Source organism: Ailuropoda melanoleuca, chromosome 17 (genome assembly GCF_002007445.2).
Source record: "Ailuropoda melanoleuca isolate Jingjing chromosome 17, ASM200744v2, whole genome shotgun sequence".
Taxonomy (NCBI): Eukaryota; Metazoa; Chordata; class Mammalia; order Carnivora; family Ursidae; genus Ailuropoda; species Ailuropoda melanoleuca.
Window position 1 is genome coordinate 41,057,002 of NC_048234.1, and position 22,533 is coordinate 41,079,534.

Below are 22,533 nucleotides of genomic sequence, written 5' to 3' on the forward strand. Positions count from 1 at the left end.
GTAACAGAAGGAAGGTGGCCATAAGCCAAGGAATGTGTAGAAAGGCAAGGAAACGGGTTCTGCTGGAGAGCCTCCGGAAAAGAATGCAGCCCAGCTGATTCCTTCATTTTAGCCTAAGGAGACCCAAGTTAGAATTCTGACTTACAGAACTGTACGATAATACATTTGTGATATCCGTAATAGTTTTGGGCTGCTCTAAGCCCCTAAAATTTGTGGTAATTTGTTACAGCAGCAACAGGAAACCAATACAGGACCATTCAAGAAAATCTAGTTCAATGAAGTATCCCTACAGTATATGAAAACATTTTAACAGGTGCAGAAACCATTTTTGGATGAATCATCGTCTAAGGTCTGGCAAAGCATCATATAAGTAGTGTCCATTAACTTGTGAGTAGTGTGTTATTCTGATGATGCTTTAACTGTCCGACCATCTGCTTAGTTTTTTCCCATAATGTCACACAAACCACTGTAACTGGAGATGGTACACGGAAAAACACTTTAAATTTTCATTGTATTTTTTACCTTTATCTTCTATTTATGGCATGCATTGCTGGTTTGGACTCACAGGAGTTATTTTTGACTATAGTGTGTGACCACTAAGTTTACTCGGCCTCCCGCGCGTGTTGTGAAGGGTTGGCTTCCGGGTGGGTGTCCCATCCCGCTGGGACAGCGCTGCAGGAGGGAGTCACTCGCCTCAAGCTCTTGGGCATGCGCTATACGAGGAACACGACCAAGTACCAAATACAAGCCAGCAGGCCGCGATCGCGGACACGGTCTCCAGCTGTAAGTCAGCCCTTAAAAGACTGCCGCAGGTGCGAGCCCACGGGTATCTTCAGGCCCCTCTGTTGTCCGCCAAGATCCGCACCAGGCAAGAAAGCGATATCAAACTTCGCGATACTTGGAACTGTCGCGGACCTTTGTATTACCGGCTTCCCGGGGCAAAGATGGCAGGAAGATTGCTCCGCCCATGTGAACCAAGATTTTGTTATCGCGAGATCTCAATGACAGTTCAGGAGCCTGATCTCGCGGGATTTTCCGAACCGGGGATGAAAGTTGCAGGGGAAGGTAGAGATAGGGCCAACTCTGAAAGGGGGGGCTAAGGGGTCCACTTGCCGGCTTGCCTCCTCCCCCGGCGGAATGCGAGATGACTAGGTGAGCGCCGACTTGCCAGCCGCCACCGCGCTCTCCAGCTCTGCCGCTGCCTGGGACGCTGCCTCCCTTCTCTCTGGACCCTCTCACCTGTGTTCCCTCTCGTCCGCTGGCGTCGCGCTTCAAGGGGGCGATGTACGAAGGGCTGCAGGAAGTGGCGTTGGCCTCAGTCTTCCCGCCCGCCTCCTCGTCCAGGTCCTCGGCCGCCTGTCGAGTGTTGTACGCAACCAGGCTGCCCGGCCCCTCCCCCTGGCCAGATGGATCCCTCTGCCCCCAAGCCTCGCGTGGAAACCGCCGGCAAAGGTACAAGCTCTGAGCCCGCCCCTCAGCCCAGGCAGCTGTCTTTACTGCGCTGGGTTGGACCCGTTCCTGACAGTTCCCTTGGGGTTGGGGTTTTACCCGGTGGCTCTTCTGAATGACAGCTGGAGTCTGGCACCAATTCCTTGGTATTCAGTGTTGAGAACCTGGACTCTGGAGTCAGACTGGATCTAGTGCTAGCTCTGACAGTTTCTTGCTGAGAAACTTTGGGCAGTTTCCCCATCTGTAAATTGAGATTATTGCGGAGTTCTTGTGATTACTAAATAAGATGGTATATGCAAAGCACTTATGTGACTCAGCTTCTGGTCCACAATAAGCACTCAATAAATGTGTGGTGTGTTGATTCTTCAGGTTTGTATGCCCCAGTTCTTAGCGAATGGTAGAAGTTTGTTGTTATATAGGTGAATAAAGGTTGAGATATTCAGTTCACATTATTTGATTACACAAAGAGCTTAATATGTGATGTACTGACTCAGGGCCTTAGACTCAACATTTATCGGGTCCTCAAGAGAGGGTTTAAGGAGGTTGTGGTAATCAAACACAAGTCAAATGGGATGCCTTTTGCCCCATTATTTCATTACTAAAAGTGATACAAGAAAACTATCAGATATTGAGTGCTTGTTATGTGCCCAGCAATATGCTGATTGTTTATCCCCATGCTTTCCTTTGAGAAAGGTATCGATTTCATTAAATAGATGAGGAATTCAGAGCTAAAGTTTAGAGAGGTTTATGTAATAAGCCTCAACTCTGAAGGCTAGGAACTGACACTATAATTCAGGGATCACAAATATAACTACCCATAGAAGCCTGGCAGGTGAAATAAGTAGTGAAGCTGCTGAGTGGCGATTGTAGTGCTGTGATGCTCAGACCTGTTAAAAGGAGCGGGGACTACTCAGTTCCAGGGACTTGTTCGTTCATGTGTGCATGGTACAGTGTGTTTGCCACAAGGTCAAATAGCTTGGTTCAAATTCAGGATCTGCCATTTTTAAGCTATGTAACCATGGGCAAGTTGGTTAACCTTTATCTGTTTCACCATTTGTAAAATGGAACTAACAATATTACTTATATGAAGTCATTGAATGATGGTGGCGAGGCGTAAATGAAATAAAGCACGTGCCTGGCACACGTAAGTCTTCAAATGTTAGCTCTATATAAATATGTGTTAGTCCTACAAGTATTTCAATTTCAAACAGTGTTCTAGGTGCCCAGGATATAGTAGTGAACAAAGTAAGTCCCTGCTCTAGGGAACTAAGTTGAGATAAACAGTAACAAATATTTCATATTTTTCTCTGAAAATGGAATTAAACAGGGCAAAAGAAGAGTGGCTGGGAGTGCTATTTTAGATTCAGTGGTCAGAGAAAACACCTCTGAGGAGATGCCATTGTAGCAGAGACCTGAATGTAGTGAAAAACTCAGTCATTTGTGTGTTTAGGGAGAGTGTTGATGGAAGGAACAGAAAGCTCAGGGGCCATGAGATGGGAGCATGCTTGCCGTGGTTGAGGAATAGCAAGGAGGCCAGTCTGGAATGAAGGAGGAAAGGAAATGGCGTTAAAGAGGACCCTCCATTCAGCCCCACAGGAGATCCTCCCAAGTTGAGCTATTTGTTCTAGAAGTTGATACAGAGAGATTCTAGCCTTTGCCCAAACTTAACTGAATCTATTTAGTTCTAGAAATTATTCAAGCTAAGGAACTAAATAGATGTCCAGAAATTGTGTGAAGCCCACAGGGCTTTTGCACATTCTGTGTGCTCAGAGATACTCTTGTTAGATCTTCTTCCCTTTTAAATTATGTTTCTTCAGTACTTCTTTTTCATAGCACTCTGTTGTTGTCTTCTGAAGCACTTATTACAATTTCATGTCTGTGAGCTTTTTTAGTATCTGTCTCCCTCACTAGGTGTCTAGGATCTGTGAGATCAAGGATGTGTTTTTGTTAATAAATTCAGCACATTTATTGAGTGCCTACTGAGTGCTGATGCTGGGGATAAAACTTGAAAAATACAGACATTTTCCTGGAAAGGAAATTACTCTCTAGAGTAATTGGCAGATCATACTGGGGCTTATAGGCCATAGTAAGGAGTTTGTACTTTATTCTTTATGCAATGATAACTATTGAAAGATTTTAAAGATTTACTAATAATTTTATTTTTTAAAAAAATTTATTTATTTATTCTAGACAGAGAGCATGCAAGCAGGGGGAGGGGTAGAAAGAGGGGAAGAGAATCCTCAAGCAGATACCCCACTGAGCATGGAGCCTGACGTAGGGCTGGATCCCAGGACCCAGAGATCATGACCTGAGCCAAAATCAAGAGTCAGATGCTTAACTGACTGAGCCACCGAGGAACCCCAGTAATTTATATTTTTAGCTAGTATTGCTGCTATGTGTAAAATGGGTTGTAGGGGGGAAATGGTGGCAGCAGAGAGAATGGTTAGGAGTTTATAGTGGTAATTTAGGAGAAAGCCAAAAGTGGCATGCTTTAGGGCAGAGGGCAGCAAACTTTGGGCTAGAGCCAAATCTAGCCTGACACTTGTAGGTAAAATTTTGTTGGAACAAAGCCATGCCCATTTGTTTATGTGTTCTCTGTCCCTGCTTTTGTGTTACAAGGGTAAGAGACAGTAGAGCCTGCAAAACTAAAATAATAAATAGCTAAAATCTGATTCTTTACAGAAAAAGTTTGCCGACAGTTGTTTTAGAGAGGTGGTAGCATGGTGGAGGGAAATGATACATTTTGAGGGAGAAGCAGCAGGACTTTCTGATGGATTGGATGTAGGGAGTAATATAAAAAGAGGAATAAGGGCTGGCTGAATGTTTTCTACCATGAAAAGTTGGCTACATGATGATGCCGTTTAATGAGATTTGGAAAGACTAGTTCTGAGCAAAGTTTAATCATTATCATTTTTGACATTTTTTTTTCATTTTATACCTATTGTGTGGTACAGTATTTGGTAGGTAATTGGTGTTAAAACATATATGTTGAATAATAAACTCATTAATGACTTAAGTCTTTAAAAATTGGAAGGTGTTTTCTGGATAGGCAAAAAAATCATGTGAAACAGAAATAATGTGTTAAGAATTGCTATAAGAATTAATTCAGGTCTTAAGGCTCAAATGGTACTGTTATGAAAATAGGGCCCACTAATCTGTTATCCCTGTACAGTGGATCAAGGTTTTAGTTTCATGTTAAAACTGTGTCTTTTAGAATTGTGTGACAGTTCTCAGTTTGAGTCCAAAGATTAGGAGAACAGATTTTTCTGGGGTACTTCTAATTGTTATGCAAAATAACCTTACCAAAGTTAGAGGGAATAATAGTTTTACTTTTGAGGAACAACTGATGCCGAATAGCATAATGAGCTATTCGTGCTTAAGAGAGTATAGATATATTAGTCATATTATAATCACAAATGTTACAAAAATCTAACGAGAAATCATTGGAAAGACCCTAAGAAACTACCAATGGTTATCTGACCTCAATAAGAAATATGTGAGAAAAATAATTCCTGGTATTCTTACATCTGTAGTCACACAGCTCCTCTGTAATTCTGGCTATAAGAAATTCCATTTAGAAAATTATTTTTACTTAATTTCCTCTATTTGGTATCTTTTAATTATACTGGTTGTATGCTCTAAAGATGTTCCCTTCCCTATTCATAGTGCTATATTTTCTGAATAGAAAATAAAATAGACGGAGCGCCTGGGTAGCTCAGTGGGTTAAGCTTCTGCCTTCGGCTCGGGTCATGATCCCAGGGTGCTTGGGATGGAGCCCTGCATCAGGCTTCCTGTTCAGTGGGGGGGCCTGCTCCTCCCTCTCCCTCTGCCGCTCCCCTGCTTGTGCTCTCTCGCTCTCTCTCTCTGTCAAATGAATAAATAAAATCTTAAAAAAAAAAAGAAAATAAAATAGAAAGCTGTGCAATGAAGCACGGAATAAATACATATAGACCAAGGGGTCAGATTTTTCAAATAATAGAATCTTCGCAGAAAGAGATCTTAGAATTCATCACTTTTTAAAGAACTGCAATCCTTGAAAACCTAGAAGGGAAAAAAGTTGTGGCAGGGCTGGCACACATCACTCTGCAGTTTCTGTAGTTGAATTGGAGATTCCCTTGGTTAGTTGTGTACAAATTCAAGGAACAGTTTAGAAGCAGCAATATTCACAAGAAGGAACAGCTGTCTCCAGAGAAAGGAGATGGGAAAAAACAGACAGGACAATCACAAAAGCATTGCTGTCTAGAGGATTTTAGCTTACTCATTATCAAGTCCCATTTACTATTAGTCTACCATATCATGAATAACATATATAATGTTCATGAATCATCATGAGTATCTAAATTAGCGGTTCTCAACCCTGGCTGTGAATAAGAATGGCCTTTGAATTCAACAATATCCACCAAACAAAGTAATAAATAAATAAATATAAATAAAATAAAATAAATAAAAATAACAAAGTAATAAAACCGTGGCCCATAGCCACTGAACCATAATCAACAGAGTTAATGTCCAAGCATGTATGAGGAGATTGTGACACACAGCCAGGGTGAGAACCACTGGAAATAAATTATATATCCTTTACTCTGCTTATTATAGGAGAACATCTGTTAATATGTTTTAGGAGAATATCTTTACATGTTATAATTTATCTTGTTTCAGTAATTTGGAAAGGGTGCTCATGTGAGGTACATTTTTTTTTCTCATAGCAGTGGATAAATGGGGAGTTACTTTATTAGTTAGATTTGGAAATTTTATTTTCTTCTTTATTATTACAGACATATGGAATCCAGGAGAAAGATGTCTTGCCCCTTCTCCAGAGAATGGAACACTTTGTGAAGCAAGCATAAAATCTATCACAGTGGATGAAAATGGGAAGTCATTTGCAATCATCTTATATTCAGATTTTCAAGAAAGAAAAGTACCTCTTAAAAGGCTTCAAGAAGTAAAATCTGTTAAAGATTGCTCCAGGAGTTTTATATTTGATGATGAAGATTTGGAAAAGCCTTATTTCCCAGACCGAAAATTTCCATCATCTGCTGTTGCTTTTCCGTTATCTGAAGATGGAGACTCTATTCCTTATACTATTAACAGGTATTTGAGAGACTACCAAAGGGAAGGAGCCCAGTTTCTCTATGCACACTTCATCCAAGGAAAAGGGTGTATTCTTGGTGATGACATGGGACTTGGAAAAACAGTACAGGTATTTCTTGTAATTACTTTATAATTAAAATTCATTAAAGTCATTTTATGTACATGAATGGATACCATATACAAATCTCTATTTGTACTCTCAACTGTTGTAGTAGCTATTTTGTGTGTGTGTGTGTGTGTGTGTTTCTCACCCAGTGGACAGGAGGTCCTCAAAATTAGGATGGTGTGTAGTAATTATTTTATTCTCAGTACTTATTTAGTATCTGTGAAATACGTTATTCAAAATAATGTTTTGGTATAACTTGGCTTGATTTTACCTTTGGTGATACTAGCACTAAAATATCAATTTATATTTAAAGTAGTTTAACTTTCTTAGCAATACTGTATGGAAGGAAAGTATTCTGACATTTGTTAAGGTACGTAACATGGTTCAATTGATTTCTTGCAGGCCTTTTGTGTATATTGTATAGAGTTTATCATATCAGAAGTTTTTAAATCTGAGATCCCTGGACCACTAGGAATACCACTGGTGGACTCCAGAGAGGCTTCCTATTTCCCTAAAATGTGTGCAAGAATTTGTATACTTATATGCTTTTCTTCAGAAGGCGTGTATGTTGGTTATCTATTGCTGTATAACAAATTACCTCAAAATTTAGCAGCTTACAACAGTATGCATTTATCATACTACAGTTTCTGTGGGTCAGGAATCCAGGTACAGATTAGCTGGGTCCTCTGGCTCCACCTCTTGCAAGGCAGCAGTCCTATCAAGGTTGGACTAGGGAGGATTCCCTTCCAGGCCACATGGTTGTTGGCGGGATTCAGTTTCTTGTGGGATGTTAGACTGTGGCCTCAGTTTCTCATGAGCTATTTATTGGTGAAGGGCTCCCTTGGTTCCTTGCTACATGGGCCTCTTAATGGAGTTTCTTATAACATGGCAGCATGCTTCATCAGGGAGAGCAAGTGAGAGGGCAAGAGAGCACAAGTAAGAGAGAACTCATAGTCTTTTGTAACCTAATCACAGAAGAGACAGCCCTTCACTTTTGCCATATTTGCTTCTTTAGAAGCAAGTTGCTAGGTTCAGCTCTTACTCAAGGGGGAAGATTAAACAGGCCTGTGGATACCAACAGGTGGGGATTATTGGGAGCCCTGTCAGAAGCTGCTTATCACAAAGGTTTGTGATCTAAAAAGATTAGAGTTCTGAAGCTAGACTTTATACTATACAATCACTCTGGATTTTCAGGAGTGTTTGTCTAGTTTCTGATTAAATCCTTCCGTGTTTCCTTCATTATAATTGAATTTAAGCTATTTTATTCTTCATGACACTGCCATTGTTAGTGGAACTTGTAAGTGAAAAACTAATTTAACATTTAAAAATAGTCTGGGGGTGCCTGGGTGGTGCAGTGGGTTAAGGGCCATACTCTTGTTCCAGCTCAGGTCATGATCACAGGGTTGTGAGATCGAGCCCCATATCAGGCTCCACGCCCAACTGAGTCTGCTTCAGATTCTCTCTCTCCCTCTTCTTCTCTCTCTGCCCCTCCCCTTGCTCATGTGTGTGTGCTTTCTCTCACTTTCTTTCTCTCAAATAAATAAATAAAATCTTAAAAAAATAGTCTAATAATGCAATTGTGTATAAAGCTGTGATGTAAAAAGCTAGAGTAAAACTAAGTCCTTCAATAAGCATAGTGTATCACCAGTAGCCATACTGTTTTGTTCTTTAAGCCCAGGCAATGCACATAGTTCTAGGCTTGCACATTGAAGGTGCTAAATAATTGCTTATGGAATAAACAACTTTACTTTCTCAGGAGAATAGGTAGCAAGAATAAAGAAAGGAGCCTTGAGGAAACTATCATCTGTGACCAAGATATACAGATGAATACTAGAGGAAAATAAATATCTATAACTATAAATAACTAATATGACTATCTTACATACAGTTTTATTGTGTTTGCCCACGCTAGAATGTCCTTTCCCACATTTCTTTGACTAGCCAATGCCTGCTAATCTGCAAAATCAGAAACATGATGGTGCTATAAAAAGTGACCTTTTTGGGAACTAGTTTGGCATCTCCTCCCATTAAAACTACTAAATACAATTCAAATTCGTATGCATGTTTAAGGCTCAAATTTAGCTTTCATCTCTGAATTCCATGTTATAAAGAAATTCCCTTTATTTTATGATGTATATTTTTAAAGTGATTTTACTGCACATTTTTATATTACCTGACACACTGAAATCCCTGGAAGGCTTTCAATTGTGTTATGAATGTGCTTTGAAAGGCCTGAGGGCTTATCTTCTGAAGAGTAGGACATAGTTTCTATACTAGTTTTGATACTTAGCTGGATTTTTCTGATCCTTGGAGACCTACATCTCTGTTATTATTCTTGTAGCTCAGGGATAATGTCTACATAAATAGAGGGTTGGGAGATCCATTTAAGGTGGAGCTTCTATAAATACAATGACTAAACCAGTTGAAGAAATGTGGACAATGGCTAATGAGTTTAGTAGAATTTCAAGATACAGTAGAATTAGGTGGAAATGGTCTATGAATATTTACTGTTGGCATTTATTACCACTGGCATTTATCATTTGGACTGTAGTATAATCTTATTCTTTTTTTTTCCTTTTTTGTGATAACATCCCTTAAGTTTTCCCCTTCTCACATTCTAACTTGACCACAATATGAAATTGAGCTTTTCTTTTTAAAAAAGCTCGGTTTACATACCAAATAAAGTTTGTTTCCCTCATTTCACATTTAAAAATGTCAGTTTAATATTTTACATTCTTCAAGGAATGAGGATTTTAAGATGTGCATTTGATCTAGTGACATTGGAAATTATTGGTATCTTGAACAAGAGCTATTTTGCTGGAATCTGGGGGGGCACAAGCCAGATGAAGTAGGTGAAGGCATAGACATGGGAAGTATGCTTACCTCTTTAAGAAATGTGGCTTTGAAAGGAACAAAAGTGGCCTAGTAGTAGCTGAAGGAGGATGGAACTTTGAGGAAGTTTTTTGTTTGTTTGTTTGTATCATTTGGGGATAGGAAGAACTTGAGTATTTTTTAAGTGAATTGGAAGGATCTATCTGATTGAGAGGGAGCAGTTGAATATAAAACATATATAAACATATGAATGTGCAAAAAATGGAGTCACTACTGGCTTACAAACTGATTTTTCCCCAAGATCTTATTATGAAACTTTTCAAACATACAGAAGAGTTGGAAGAATTGTACAATGAATACCCATATACCCACCACCTAGATTGTTTTAACATGTCATTATATGTGGCTTTATCACTTATCTGTCCATCCATCGAGCCATGTTTTGTTGCGTTTTAAAGTAGCAGACATTAATATATCTTAACCCCAAACACTTGAGCATATGTGTCATTAGCTAGTCAGTATTTATTTACAATTCTTTTTTTTTCATTTTGAAGTAAAATTTACAACGAAATGCACAAATCTTAAGTATACCCACCATTCCCTGAGCTTTGACATCTCTGTAAGCCAAATAAACCCTTTCAAGATACAGAACATTATCATCCCTCCACAAGAGGTCATTCTGTTTCTTCCTGGTCTTCCCACCACCCCCAAGAGACAATCACGGTTCTGCTTTTTTATATCATAGATTAGTTTTGCCTTTTCATATAAATAGGATCATACAGGTGCACTCTGTGTAAAGCTTCTTTCACTTAGCATAATATTTTGAGTCTCATCTATGTTATTGACTGCATAAGTAGTTTGTTCCTTTTTATTGCTGAGTAGTTATTCCATTGTATACATGCTGCATTTTGTTTATCCTCCAGCTGATGGACACCTGAGCTGTTTCCAGTTTTTAGTTGTCATGAATAAAACTGGTAAGAACTCTCTTGAACAATCTTTTGTGTATTCAGTTTTCTTGAGTAAATAATTAGGAATGGAACTACTTGGTCATAAACTAATGTATGGTTAGTTTTATAAGAAATTGCCAAACCTTTTCCAAAATATTTGTACCATTCTGCATTCCTGCCAACAACGTATGAAATTATGGTTACTCCATATTCTTACAAAATTTGGTTTTGTCACTTGTAACTAGTTTTAGCAGACTTGTTGGTTGTATGTGTATTTATACGTTTGTATGTTGTATATGTACTTTTTTAAGATATAATTGATATACAGTAAAGTGCATAAATTTACAGTGTATGGTTTGGTAAGTTTTATACATATATAGATAGATAGATATACCCAAGAAATGATCACTACAGTACCACAATCAAGATAATGAACATATCTATCACCCCAGAAGTTTCTTTGTGTACATTTGTTCCCATGGTGTGTTCAATACCAGTAATTCATCTATTTTCACTTTTAGTTTTTTAATTGGACTAAGAAATTAAAATTGGGAATGAATGCAAAATCCTAGATTTTTATTAAAATTCCCCAATATTTTATAGAATTCTCAAATTCATGGAATTTGACAAATTAAGTTAAAATTAAGATTTTCATCATCTTGGATAGATGAACAGATTGGATTATGAATTATCATAATTAGGAATATAGTTTTCTTATAATGAAACAATCCATAGATGAATTAAGAGGAAAGTAATGGATTAGATTTATATTGCCTCATTTACATTGTTATATAGTATCTAATTGGTATCTTTTCTGCCTTTTCAGTAACCTTTGAGGACCAGTTTGCTTGTAATTCAAAAGAATATATGTATCTGTGTGTTTGTGTGTGTGATTCTGTCTTTAATTATAAACAGTAAAATGCATGGATTGAAAGTATACAGTTATGCATATTTAACTCATATGTATATATGAGTTATATCTATAAATCCGTATTTAACTCATATATATATATATGAGTTATATATATATATATATCCACCACTCTAATAAGATATAGAACATTTCCCTCACTGTAGAGTTTCCTCATGTCCCGTTCTAGTCAATACCCAGTTGCCTCAACTTTTCATTGCTGTCCCTATGTGAATAGTGTTATTTGGAGATGGGGTCTTTGGGAGTGATTAGGGATGAGATTAGTGATGAGATTAGTGACAGTGTTAAGAAGAGATAGGAGAAAGTTTGCTTTCTCTCTGCTCTCTGTCATCTGAGGATACAAGAAGAAGACTGCAAGCCATCTGTAAACCAGGAAGTAGGCTTTCACCAGATAACAGATCTGCCAAAACTTTGATCTTGAACTAGAGTGTAGAACTGTGAGAAGTGAAAGTGTTGTTTAAGCCATGCAGTCTATGGTTATTTGTTATAGTGCCCCAAAGTGATTAAGATACAAGTTCTTTGCCCATCTTTAAACTGAGTTGTTTGTCTATATGTAAGTAAGTAATGAACACAAAACTGAGTATAAGGATAGTCAAACTGAACAATGGTATAGAATAAAAAGATGAGATTGGTCTTGTTCCATTTGACCATCCTTATACTCAATTTTGTGTTATTACTTTCTTGTTATACCTTGTATATCTTTATGTAAAACTTTTTATTTTGATGTAAAGTTTTAATCAGTTTGTCAAGTTCCATGAACAGATCTTTTAGGATTTTATTAGGATTATGGAGTTCAATTATATTGAATTTATAGAACAGTTTGGGGAGAATTAATATGGAATGATAGCTCCATTAATTTAAGTCTTTAATTTCTCTCAGCAGGGCTTTATAGTTGTGTATGTGGGCCTCACACATATTTTTTTATATATAATTATATATTTTTCATCTATTGTTAGTGGAATTTTAAATTTAATATCCTAATTTTTTGCTGCTAGTATATAAAAGTCAAATTTATTTTTATATATTGAGCTCATATCCTGCCACTGTGCTAAATTCATCACTTACTAGTTCTAGTAGTTGTTTGGTAGATGCCTTAGGATTCTCTATGCAAACAGTGTATGTCATCCACAAATAGAGACAGTTTTACTTCTTTAATTTTTATGTCTTTTATTTCTTTTTCTTGCCTAATTTCACTGGCTAGGTAGGATTCCAGGACAATTTGAATAGAAACAGTGACATCCTTATCTCATTCCTGTCTTAGAGAGAAAGCTTAAGTATGTTAGCTGTAGGATTTTCATACTATCTTTTATCAGATGTAGGATGTTCCCTTCTAGTCCTAATTTCTGAGGGTTTTTTTTGGTAGTTACTGTGTATTGAATTTTATCAAATACGTTTTCTGCATCCATTGAGATCATAATTTTTTCTCCTTTTCTCTGTTGACATTCTATATGAATCAATATGATTTATATTGATTGGTTTTTAATCCTAAACTAGTTTTGTATTTTTGACATAAACTCAATTTAATCATGAGGTATTATTTTTATATTTGCTAGATTTAATTGGTTAATATTTTAAGAATTTTTGCCTTTATATTTATTATGGATTTTGGTCTATAGTTTTCTCATATTATGTTTGTCTGGTTTTGGTATTGAAGTTATGCAAACCTCATAAAATAGAGAAGTGTTTCTTCCTCCTCTTTTTTCTAAAAGAATTGGGTACAGTTTCTGTTATTTTATACTTAAATATTTGATAGAATTTACTAGTGACATCTTTTGGACCTGGAGTTTTCTTTGAGGGAAGGTTTTTGATAATAGATTCAATTACTTTAGTAGATATCAAGCTATTAAGATTTTTTGCTTCTTGCTGTATTCGTTTGGTAGATTGTATGTTTCAAGGAATTTATCCATTTCATCTACGTTGTCAAATTGATTGACAGAGATTTCCACGGTATTCCTTTCACTCATTTAGTGTTTGTAGGATCTGAGTGATACCTCTGCATTTTTAAAGTGAATATTTTATATTCTCTCTTTTTTTTTTTTTAAAGATTTTATTTATTTATTTGACAGAGATAGAGACAGCCAGCGAGAGAGGGAACACAAGCAGGGGGAGGGAGAGGAAGAAGCAGGCTCATAGAGGAGGAGCCCGATGTGGGGCTCGATCCCACAACGCCGGGATCACGCCCTGAGACGAAGGCAGACGCTCAACCGCTGTGCCACCCAGGCGCCCCATATTCTCTTTTTTAAAAGATTTTATTTAGTTATTTGAGAGAGACAGAGTGCATGTGGGCACGAGTCAGGGGAGGGGCAGAGGCGGAGGGAGAGGGAGAAACAGACTCCGGGCTGATCAGGGAGCCCTATGCGCGGCGTTGATTCCCAGAACCTGGGATCATGACCTGAGCCCAAGGCAGACTCATAACAGGCTGAGCCACTCAAGTGCTCCTCTGTTTTATTGTTGATAGCCCAATGAGGTTTACTGATTTTGTTGGTCTTTTCAAAGAGCCAATTTTTAGCTTTGTTAATTTGTTGTTTCTTTGGTGTTTCATTGATTTCTGCAATTATTTCTGTTATTTTCCTAGTGCTAACTTTGGATGTATTTTGCTCTTCAATTTCTAGCTTGTTAAAGTAGAACCTTGGGTCGTTAATTTCATACCTATCTTCTGATGCCCCGTTTTTATGTTTGAACTTTGCTTTATCTGTATTCCATAAATTCTGATGTGTTATATTTTCATTTTCATGTAATTCAAATTATTTTCTAATTTTTCTTGAGATTTTTTTCTTTGGTTCTTGAGTTATTTACAAGTGTGCTTGATTTGACAATATTTATTTTTTCCTAGATATTTCATCAATAATGATTTCTAATTCCATAGTGGTTAGAGAATACATTCTAGAAGATTTCGATGTTTTAAAAAATGTATTGAGGTTTTTTTTATGGCCCATTTTCTTGAACATACTATATGTACATTTGAAAAGAATATGCATTCTGCAGTTGGTTATAGTGTTCTATAAATATATAATCTATAATATATATAATATATATATTATATATATCTGTATCTATCTATATATATCTATATCTATCTATCTATATAATATATATCTATAATATATAAATATATAATATAAATATCAATTAGTAAATCAAGTCAATTGATAATACTCAGATTTTCTTTGTTTTTAGTATTACTGAGAGAGGGAAGTTAAAATCTGCTGTCATTGGGGTTTGTATTTCTCCCTTTAATTTTGTCAATTTCCTTTCATGTATTTTGAAAATCTGTTATTAGGGTCATAAATCTTTATTTATAATTACTATGTCTTCAATGAAGAATTGACCCTGCTATTTTTATGAAATGTCTCTCTATTTCTGGTAATACTACTTGAAATCTACTTTATCTGATATTAAGATAGTCATTCTGATATTCAAACGCCTTGCTGTTTGCAAGGTATCCTTTTTTGCGTTCCTTTATTTCAAGCTATCTGTGTCTTAATATTTAAAGTGTGTCTTGTGTAGCAGAAATAAACAAAATAGAAAGTAAACAAACAAAGAAACAAAAACCAATAGAACAGATCAATGATGCCAGAAGTTGGTTCTTTGAAAGACCAACAAAACTGATAAACCTTTAGCCAGATTCATAAAAAAAAAAAGGAAAAAAAAAGAGGACTCAAAATCAGAAATGAAAGAGGAGAAATAGAGAGGAGGGAAAAGATGGTGGAGGAGTAGGGGTCCCCTTTTTCAGCTGGTCCCCGAGTCGAGCTGGATATGTACCAGACCATCCTGAAAACCCATGGAATCAGCCTGAGATGCAAGAAGATACATCTGGATCTCTACAAACGAACATCTCCAGCTCTGAATATTGAGGTACAAAGTGGGGAGTGTGAATCCGTGCACAGATATCGGAAGATAAACAGAAGGCGGGGGAAGCAGCCATGCTTGGGCGCCGGGAAGCAGTAGCCACCTGCACTGGGGAGCAGGCCAGACTCGCGGACCAGCACCCGCGAGAGAGCAGACTGAGACCGTGAGCCTGGGAACCCGCGCACGACCTGACTGAAAACCGGAGCCCTGGAGCACTCACTGCAACTGGACTGATACCGGGAGCTCAGGAGCACGCACAACCAGACTGAAAACGGGCACTCCAGAGTGCGCGCGAACCACACTGAAACACAGAGCTCGGGAGTGCGCACGGGAGCCAGGGTCGGCTGGCGGTGTTAGAATCTCAAAGGACAGAGATGTGTGGGCCCTGGTAGTGAGGGCTGGGATGCCGGGTGTGGGGCACACATCCTGGGACGCTGCAGGGTTGAGCAGCACCAAGAGAAACAGTTAAAGAGGCCAAGAGAGCTCAGTGAAGAGCAGACTGCGATCTCTGTTCTGAGACAGGCTACGATTCGGCCACTGCTGCTCTGACTCTCCGAAGAGCCACAGAAAACCGCCAGGGAAAGCCACCAGAGAACAAAAGCTCAGATTACCAGCCCATATTGTGCCAATCCCCATCCCTCCTCACAGGGGACAGGGAGACTACCCAAACAGGGTTGCCTGAATATCAGCACAGCAGGCCCCTCCCCCAGAAGGCAGCCTGAAAAATCAAGAAGCCCACATCCCTAAGGTCCCTATAAAACAAGTGCACACTGCCTGGGTCCTGGTCAATAATTTGGGCTCTGGGCAACCCCGCAACCTCTCCTCATCAGAATGACGAGAAGGAGAAATCCCCCCCAGCAAAGAAAAGATAATGAGTCTGTGGCCTCTGCCACAGAACTGATGGATATGGATATAACCAAATTATCAGAAATGGAGTTCAGAGTAACAATGGTCAAGATGATGTGTAGACTTGAAACAAATATTAATGAAAATATTAAAAAGAGTATAGAATCTCTAAGGGCAGAAATTAGAGCAGATCTGGCAGAAATTAAAAATGCTATGAATGAAATGCAGTCAAAACTAGATGCTCTGATGGCCAGGGTAAATGAGGCAGAAGAACGAATTAGTGAATTGGAGGATGGGATGGTAGAAGAGAAAGTTAAAACAGAAACTTCGCTCAAAAAAATCTAATCTCAAGAATGTAGATTACGGGAGATTACTGACTCAATGAAACGTTCCATTGTCAGAATCATCGGCATCCCCGAGGGGGTGGAGAAAGAGAGAGGTCTAGAAGAGATATTTGAACAAATTGTAGCTGAAAATTTCCCTAATCTAGCAAGGGAAACAAACATTCGTGTCCAAGAGGCAGAGAGGACCCCTCCCAAGGTCAACCATGATGAACCTACACCACATTACATCATAGTGCAATTCGCAAATATTAGATCAAAGGATACAGTATTGAAAGTGGCCAGGGCGAAGAAATTTCTCACGTACAGAGGCAAAAATATCAGAATTATGTCGGATCTGTCTACACAGACCTGGAATGAGAGGAAAGGTTGGCAGGATATTTTTAAAGCTCTATCTGAGAAACACATGCGGCCAAGGATCCTTTATCCAGCAAGGCTGTCGTTCAGAATTGATGGGGAGATAAGGACCTTCCAGGATCGGCAGACACTGACCAATTTCAGAACCATGAAACCAGCCCTACAGGAGATATTAAGGGGGGTTCTATAAAGGTAAAAAGGCCCCAAGAGTAATACAGAGCAGAAATTTACAATCTATAGAAACAAAGACTTTACAGGCAACATAATGTCATTAAAATCATATCTCTCAATAATCACTCTCAATGTGAATGGCCTAAATGCTCGCATAAAATGCCACAGAGTTGCAGATTGGATAAAAAGACATGACCCATCCAAGTGCTGTCTACAAGAGACTCATCTTGAACCTAAAGATACATCCAGACTGAAAGTGAAGGGATGGAAAACCATTTATGCCAATGATAAAGCTTTCAAAAGAAAGCTGGGGTAGCAATTCTCATATCAGACAGACTAGATTTTAAACTGAAGACTGTAGTTAGAGATACAGAAGGGCACTATATTATTCTTAAAGGATGGGTCCAACAAGTGGATATGACAATTATAAATATCTACGCCCCCAACAGGGGAGCAGCAAGATACACAAGCCAACTCTTAACCAGAATAAAGAGACATATAGATAAAAATATGTTAATAGTAGGGGACCTCAACACTCCACTATTGGCAATAGACAGATCATGTAAGCAGAAAATCAACAAAGAAGCAAGAGCTTTGAATGACATACTAGACCAGATGGACCTCATAGATATATATAGAACACTACACCCCAGAACAACAGAATACTCATTCTTTTTGAATACACATGGAACATTCTCCAGAATAGACCATATACTGGGTCACAAAACAGGTCTGAACTGATACCAAAAGACTGAAATTATTCCCTGCATATCCTCAGACCACAATGATTTGAAATTGGAGCTCAATCACAAGGAAAAATTTGGAAGAAACTCAGACACTTGGAAACTAAGAACCATCCTGCTCAAGAATGATTGGATAAACCAGGAAATTAAAAATCAATTTAATCAATTTATGGAGACCAACGAGAATGAAAGCACAATGGTCCAAAACCTATGGAACACTGCAAAGGCAGTCCTAAGGGGAAAATACATAGCCATCCAAGCCTCACTCAAAAGAATAGAAAACCTCAAGAAGCTGGAGCTGGAACAGAAGAACAGGCCTAACCCACACACGAGAAAGCAGGTGATCAAAATTAGAGCAGAGAACAATGAATTAGATACCAGGAGGACAGTAGAGCAGATCAACAGAACTAGAAGCTGGTTCTTTGAAAGAATAAATAAGATCGATAAGCCAGTGGCAAGTCTCATTCAAAAGAATAGAGAAAGGACCCAAATTAATATAATTATGAGTGGAAAGGGAGAGGTCACAACCAACACCAATGAAGTAGGAATGATCATTAGAGACTTTTATCAACAGCTTTATGCCAATAAATTAAACAACCTGGAAGAAATGGATGCCTTCCTGGAAACCTATAAACTACCAAGACTGAAACAGGAAGAAATTTATTTTTTAAACAGACCAATTAATTATGAAGAGATTGAAGCAGTGATCAAAAACCTTCCGAAAACCAAGAGTCCAGGGCCTGACGGATTCCCCGGGGAATTCTACGAAACATTCAAAGAAGAAATAATACCTATTCTCCTGAAGCTGTTTCAAAAAATAGAAACAGAAGGAAAACTACCAAACTCATTTTATGAGGCCAGTATTACCTTGATCCCCAAACCAGGCAAAGACCCCATCAAAAAGGAGAATTACAGACCGATATCCCTGATGAATGTGGATGCCAAAATTCTCAACAAGATCCTAGCTAATAGGATCCAACGGTACATTAAAAGGATAATCCATCATGACCAAGTGGGATTCATCCCTGGGAGGCAAAGGTGGTTCAACATTTGCAAATCTATCAGTGTGATAGATCATATCAATAAGAAAAGAATCGAGAACCACATGATCCTCTCAATTGATGCAGAAAAAGCATTTGACAAAACACAGCATCCTTTCCTGATTAAAACCCTTCAGAGTGTAGGGATAGAGAGTACATTCCTAAATTTCATAAAAAGCTTCTATGAAAAGCCTACAGCAAATATCATTCTCAATGAGGAAAAGATGAAAGCCTTTCCCTTAAGATCAGGAACACGACAAGGATGCCCACTCTCGCCATTTTTATTCAACATAGTATTAGAAGTCCTTGCAACAGCAATCAGACAACAAAAAGGGATAAAAGGTATCCAAATCGGCAAAGAAGAAGTCGAACTGTCTCTCTTCGCAGATGACATGATACTCTATATGGAAAACCGAAAAGACTCCACCCCCAAACTACTAGAAGTTATAGAGCAATTCAGCAATATGACGGGATACAAAATCAATGCTCAGAAATCAGTTGCATTTCTATACACAAACAATGAGCCTGAAGAAAGAGAAATTAGGGAATCCATCCCATTTACAATAGCACCAAAAATCTTACGTTATCTCGGAAATAACTTAACCAGAGACGTAAAGGATTTATATTTTAGAAACTACAAATCACCCTTGAAAGACATTGAAGAAGACACAAAAAGATGGAAATATATTCCATGCTCATGGATCAGAAGAATTAACACAGTTAAAATGTCTATGCTACCCAGAGCAATCTACACTTTCAACGCCATCCCGATCAAAATACCAATGACGTTTTTCAAAGAACTGGAACAAACAGCCCTTAAATTTGTGTGGAAGCAGAAAAGGCCCCGAATTGCCAAGGAATTGTTGAAAAGGAAAAACAAAGCTGGCGGCATCACGTTGCCAGATTTCAAGCTCTACTACAAGGCTGTGATCACAAAGACAACATGGTACTGGCACAAAAACAGACACATAGACCAATGGAACAGAATAGAAAACCCAGAAATGGACCCTCGGCTCTTTGGGCAACTAATCTTTGACAAAGCAGGAAAAAACATCCAGTTGAAAAAAGACAGTCTCTTCAATAAATGGTGCTGGGAAAATTGGACAGCTACATGCAAAATAATGAAACTTGACCACTCTCTCACACCATACACAAAGATAAACTCCGAATGGATGAAAGACCTAGATGTGAGATAGGAATCCATCAAAATCGTAGAGGAGAACGTAGGCAGCAACCTCTTTGACATTGGTCACAGCAACTTTTTTCATGACACATCTCCAAAGGCGAGAGAAGCAAAAGAAAAAATGAACGTGTGGGACTTCATCAAGATAAAAAGCTTCTGCACAGCAAAGGAAATGGTCAAAAAATCTAAGAGGCAGCCCACGGAATGGAAGGAGACATTTGCAAATGACACTACGGGTAAAAGACTGGTATCTAAGATCTACAAAGAACTTCTCAAACTCAATACACAAGAAACAAATAAATCATAAAATGGGCAGAAAATATGAACAGACACTTTTCCAATGAAGACATACAAATGGCTAACAGACACATGAAAAAATGTTCAAAATCATTAGCCATCAGGGAAATTCAAATCAAAACCACACTGAGATACCACCTTATACCAGCTAGAATGGCAAAACTTGACAAGGCAGGGAACAACAAATGTTGGAGAGGATGTGGAGAAAGGGGATCCCTCTTACTTTGTTTGTGGGAATGCAAGTTGGTACAGCCACTCTGGAAAACAGTGTGGAGGTCCCTTAAAAAGTTAAAAATTGAGCTACCTTATGATCCAGCAATTTTACTACTGGCTATTTACCCCAGAGTTACAGACATAGTGAAGAGAAGGGCGATATGCACCCCAATGTTCATAGCAGCATTGTCCACAATAGCTAAATTGTGGAAGGAACCGAGATGCCCTTCAACAGATGACGGGATTAAGAAGATGTGGTCCATATATACAATGGAATATTATTCAGCCATCAAAAAGAACGATTTCTCAACATTTGCTGTAACATGCGTGGGACTAGAGGAGGTAATGCTAAGCAAAATAAGTCAAGCAGAGAAAAACAATTATCATATGGTTTCACTCATTTATGGAACATAAGAAATCGCAGGGAGATCGGTAGGAGAAGGAAGGGAAGAATGAAGGGGGGGTAAACAGAAGGGGGATGAACCATGAGAAAATATGGACTCTGGGAAACTGAGGGCTTCAGAGGGGAGGGATGTGGGGGAATGGGATAGGCTGGTGATGGGTATTAAGGAGGGCACGTTTTGCATGGTGCACTGGGTGTTATACGCAAGTAATGAATCATGGAACTTTACATCAAAAACTAGGGATGTACTGTATGGTGATTAATGTAATATAATAAAAAATATTAAATTAAAAAGTAAAGAAACGGATAATCTAGGGAGGAAAAAAAGAGGAGAATTAACAGCTAACACTATAGAAATACAAAAGATTGTAAGAGAATATTATGAGCTAGAAAAAATGGATAAATTCCTAGAAACATAATCTCCCAAAACTGAATCAGGAAGGAATAGAAAATTTGAACAGACTGGTTATCAGTAATGACATTGAATCAGTAATCAAAAAGCTCCCAAGAAACAAAGGCCAGGACTGAATGGCTTTACAGTTGAATTCAACCAAACATTTAAAGAAGAGTTAATACCTATTTTTCTCAAACTATTCCAAAAAATAGGAGAGTGAGAAAACCTCCAAATCCATTCTATGATGCCAGCATTATGCTGATAACAGAGTGAGATTAAAACACTACAGAAATGAGAACTATAGGCCAGTATCTCTGATGAACATAGATGCAAAATATTCTAAAAGATTTTGGCAAACCACATTCAATAATACTTAAAAAAAACCCACAATCGAGTGGTATTTATTCCTGGGATGCAAGTGGTTCAGTATTTACAAATCACCCATGATACATCATATTAATAAGAGAAAGGATAAAAACCATATGATTATTTTAATAGTCACAGTAAAAGTATTTAACAAAGTAGAACATTCATTCATGATAAAAATCCTCAATAAAATAGTTCTAGAGGGAACATACCTCAACATAATAAAGGCCATATGTGAAAAACCCATAGCTAACATCATACTCAGTGGTGAAAAACAGAGCTTTTCCCCTGAGGTCAAGAACTAGACAAGGATGTCCATTTTCACCACTTTTATTCAACATAGTAACTGGAAGTCCTAGCCACAGCAATGAGACAAGAAAAAGGATTAAAAGTCTTCCCATTGTTAAGGAGAATGTAAAAGTTTTGCTATTTGCAGATGACGTGATACTATATATAAAAAACCCTAAAAATTCCACCAAAAACTACTAGAACTGATAAAGGAATTCAATAAAGTTGCAGGATACAAAATCAACATACAGAAATCTGTCACATTTCTATACACTAATAATGAAGCAACAGAAAGAGAAATTAAAATGATCCAATTTACAACTGCACCAAAATAATAAAGTATCTAGGAATAAACTTAACCAAGGAGGTGAAAGATGTGTACTCTGAAAACTATAAAACATTGATGGAAGTAATTGAAGATGACACAAACAAATGGAAAGACATTCCATGGTCATGGATTGGAAGAACAAATATTGTTAAATTGTCCATACTCCCCAAAGCAATCTACAGATTTAATGCAATCCCTATCAAAGTACCAACAGCATTTTTCACAACACTAGAACAAACAATCCTGAAATTTGTATGGAACCACAAAAGACCCCAAATAGCCAAAGCAACCTTGAAAAGGAAAAATAAAGCTGTAGGCATCAAAATTCCATATTTCAAGAAATACTACAAAACTGTAG

General features: G+C 38.0%; 1 protein-coding gene across 2 annotated transcripts in view; it reads left to right on the forward strand.

Annotated features, from left to right (window-relative positions):
- Positions 1–1,319: 1,319 nt before the first annotated feature.
- The window catches only part of ERCC6L2 (ERCC excision repair 6 like 2), a 139,485-nt gene continuing 118,271 nt past the window's right edge, over positions 1,320–22,533 (forward strand). For both annotated transcript variants that reach the window (XM_034646666.1, XM_034646667.1), the window contains exons 1-2: positions 1,320–1,452; positions 6,225–6,649. In XM_034646666.1, coding sequence (XP_034502557.1) covers positions 1,407–1,452; positions 6,225–6,649 — 471 coding nt within the window. In that variant the 5' untranslated portion in view covers positions 1,320–1,406. The remainder of the gene's footprint in view (positions 1,453–6,224; positions 6,650–22,533) is intronic.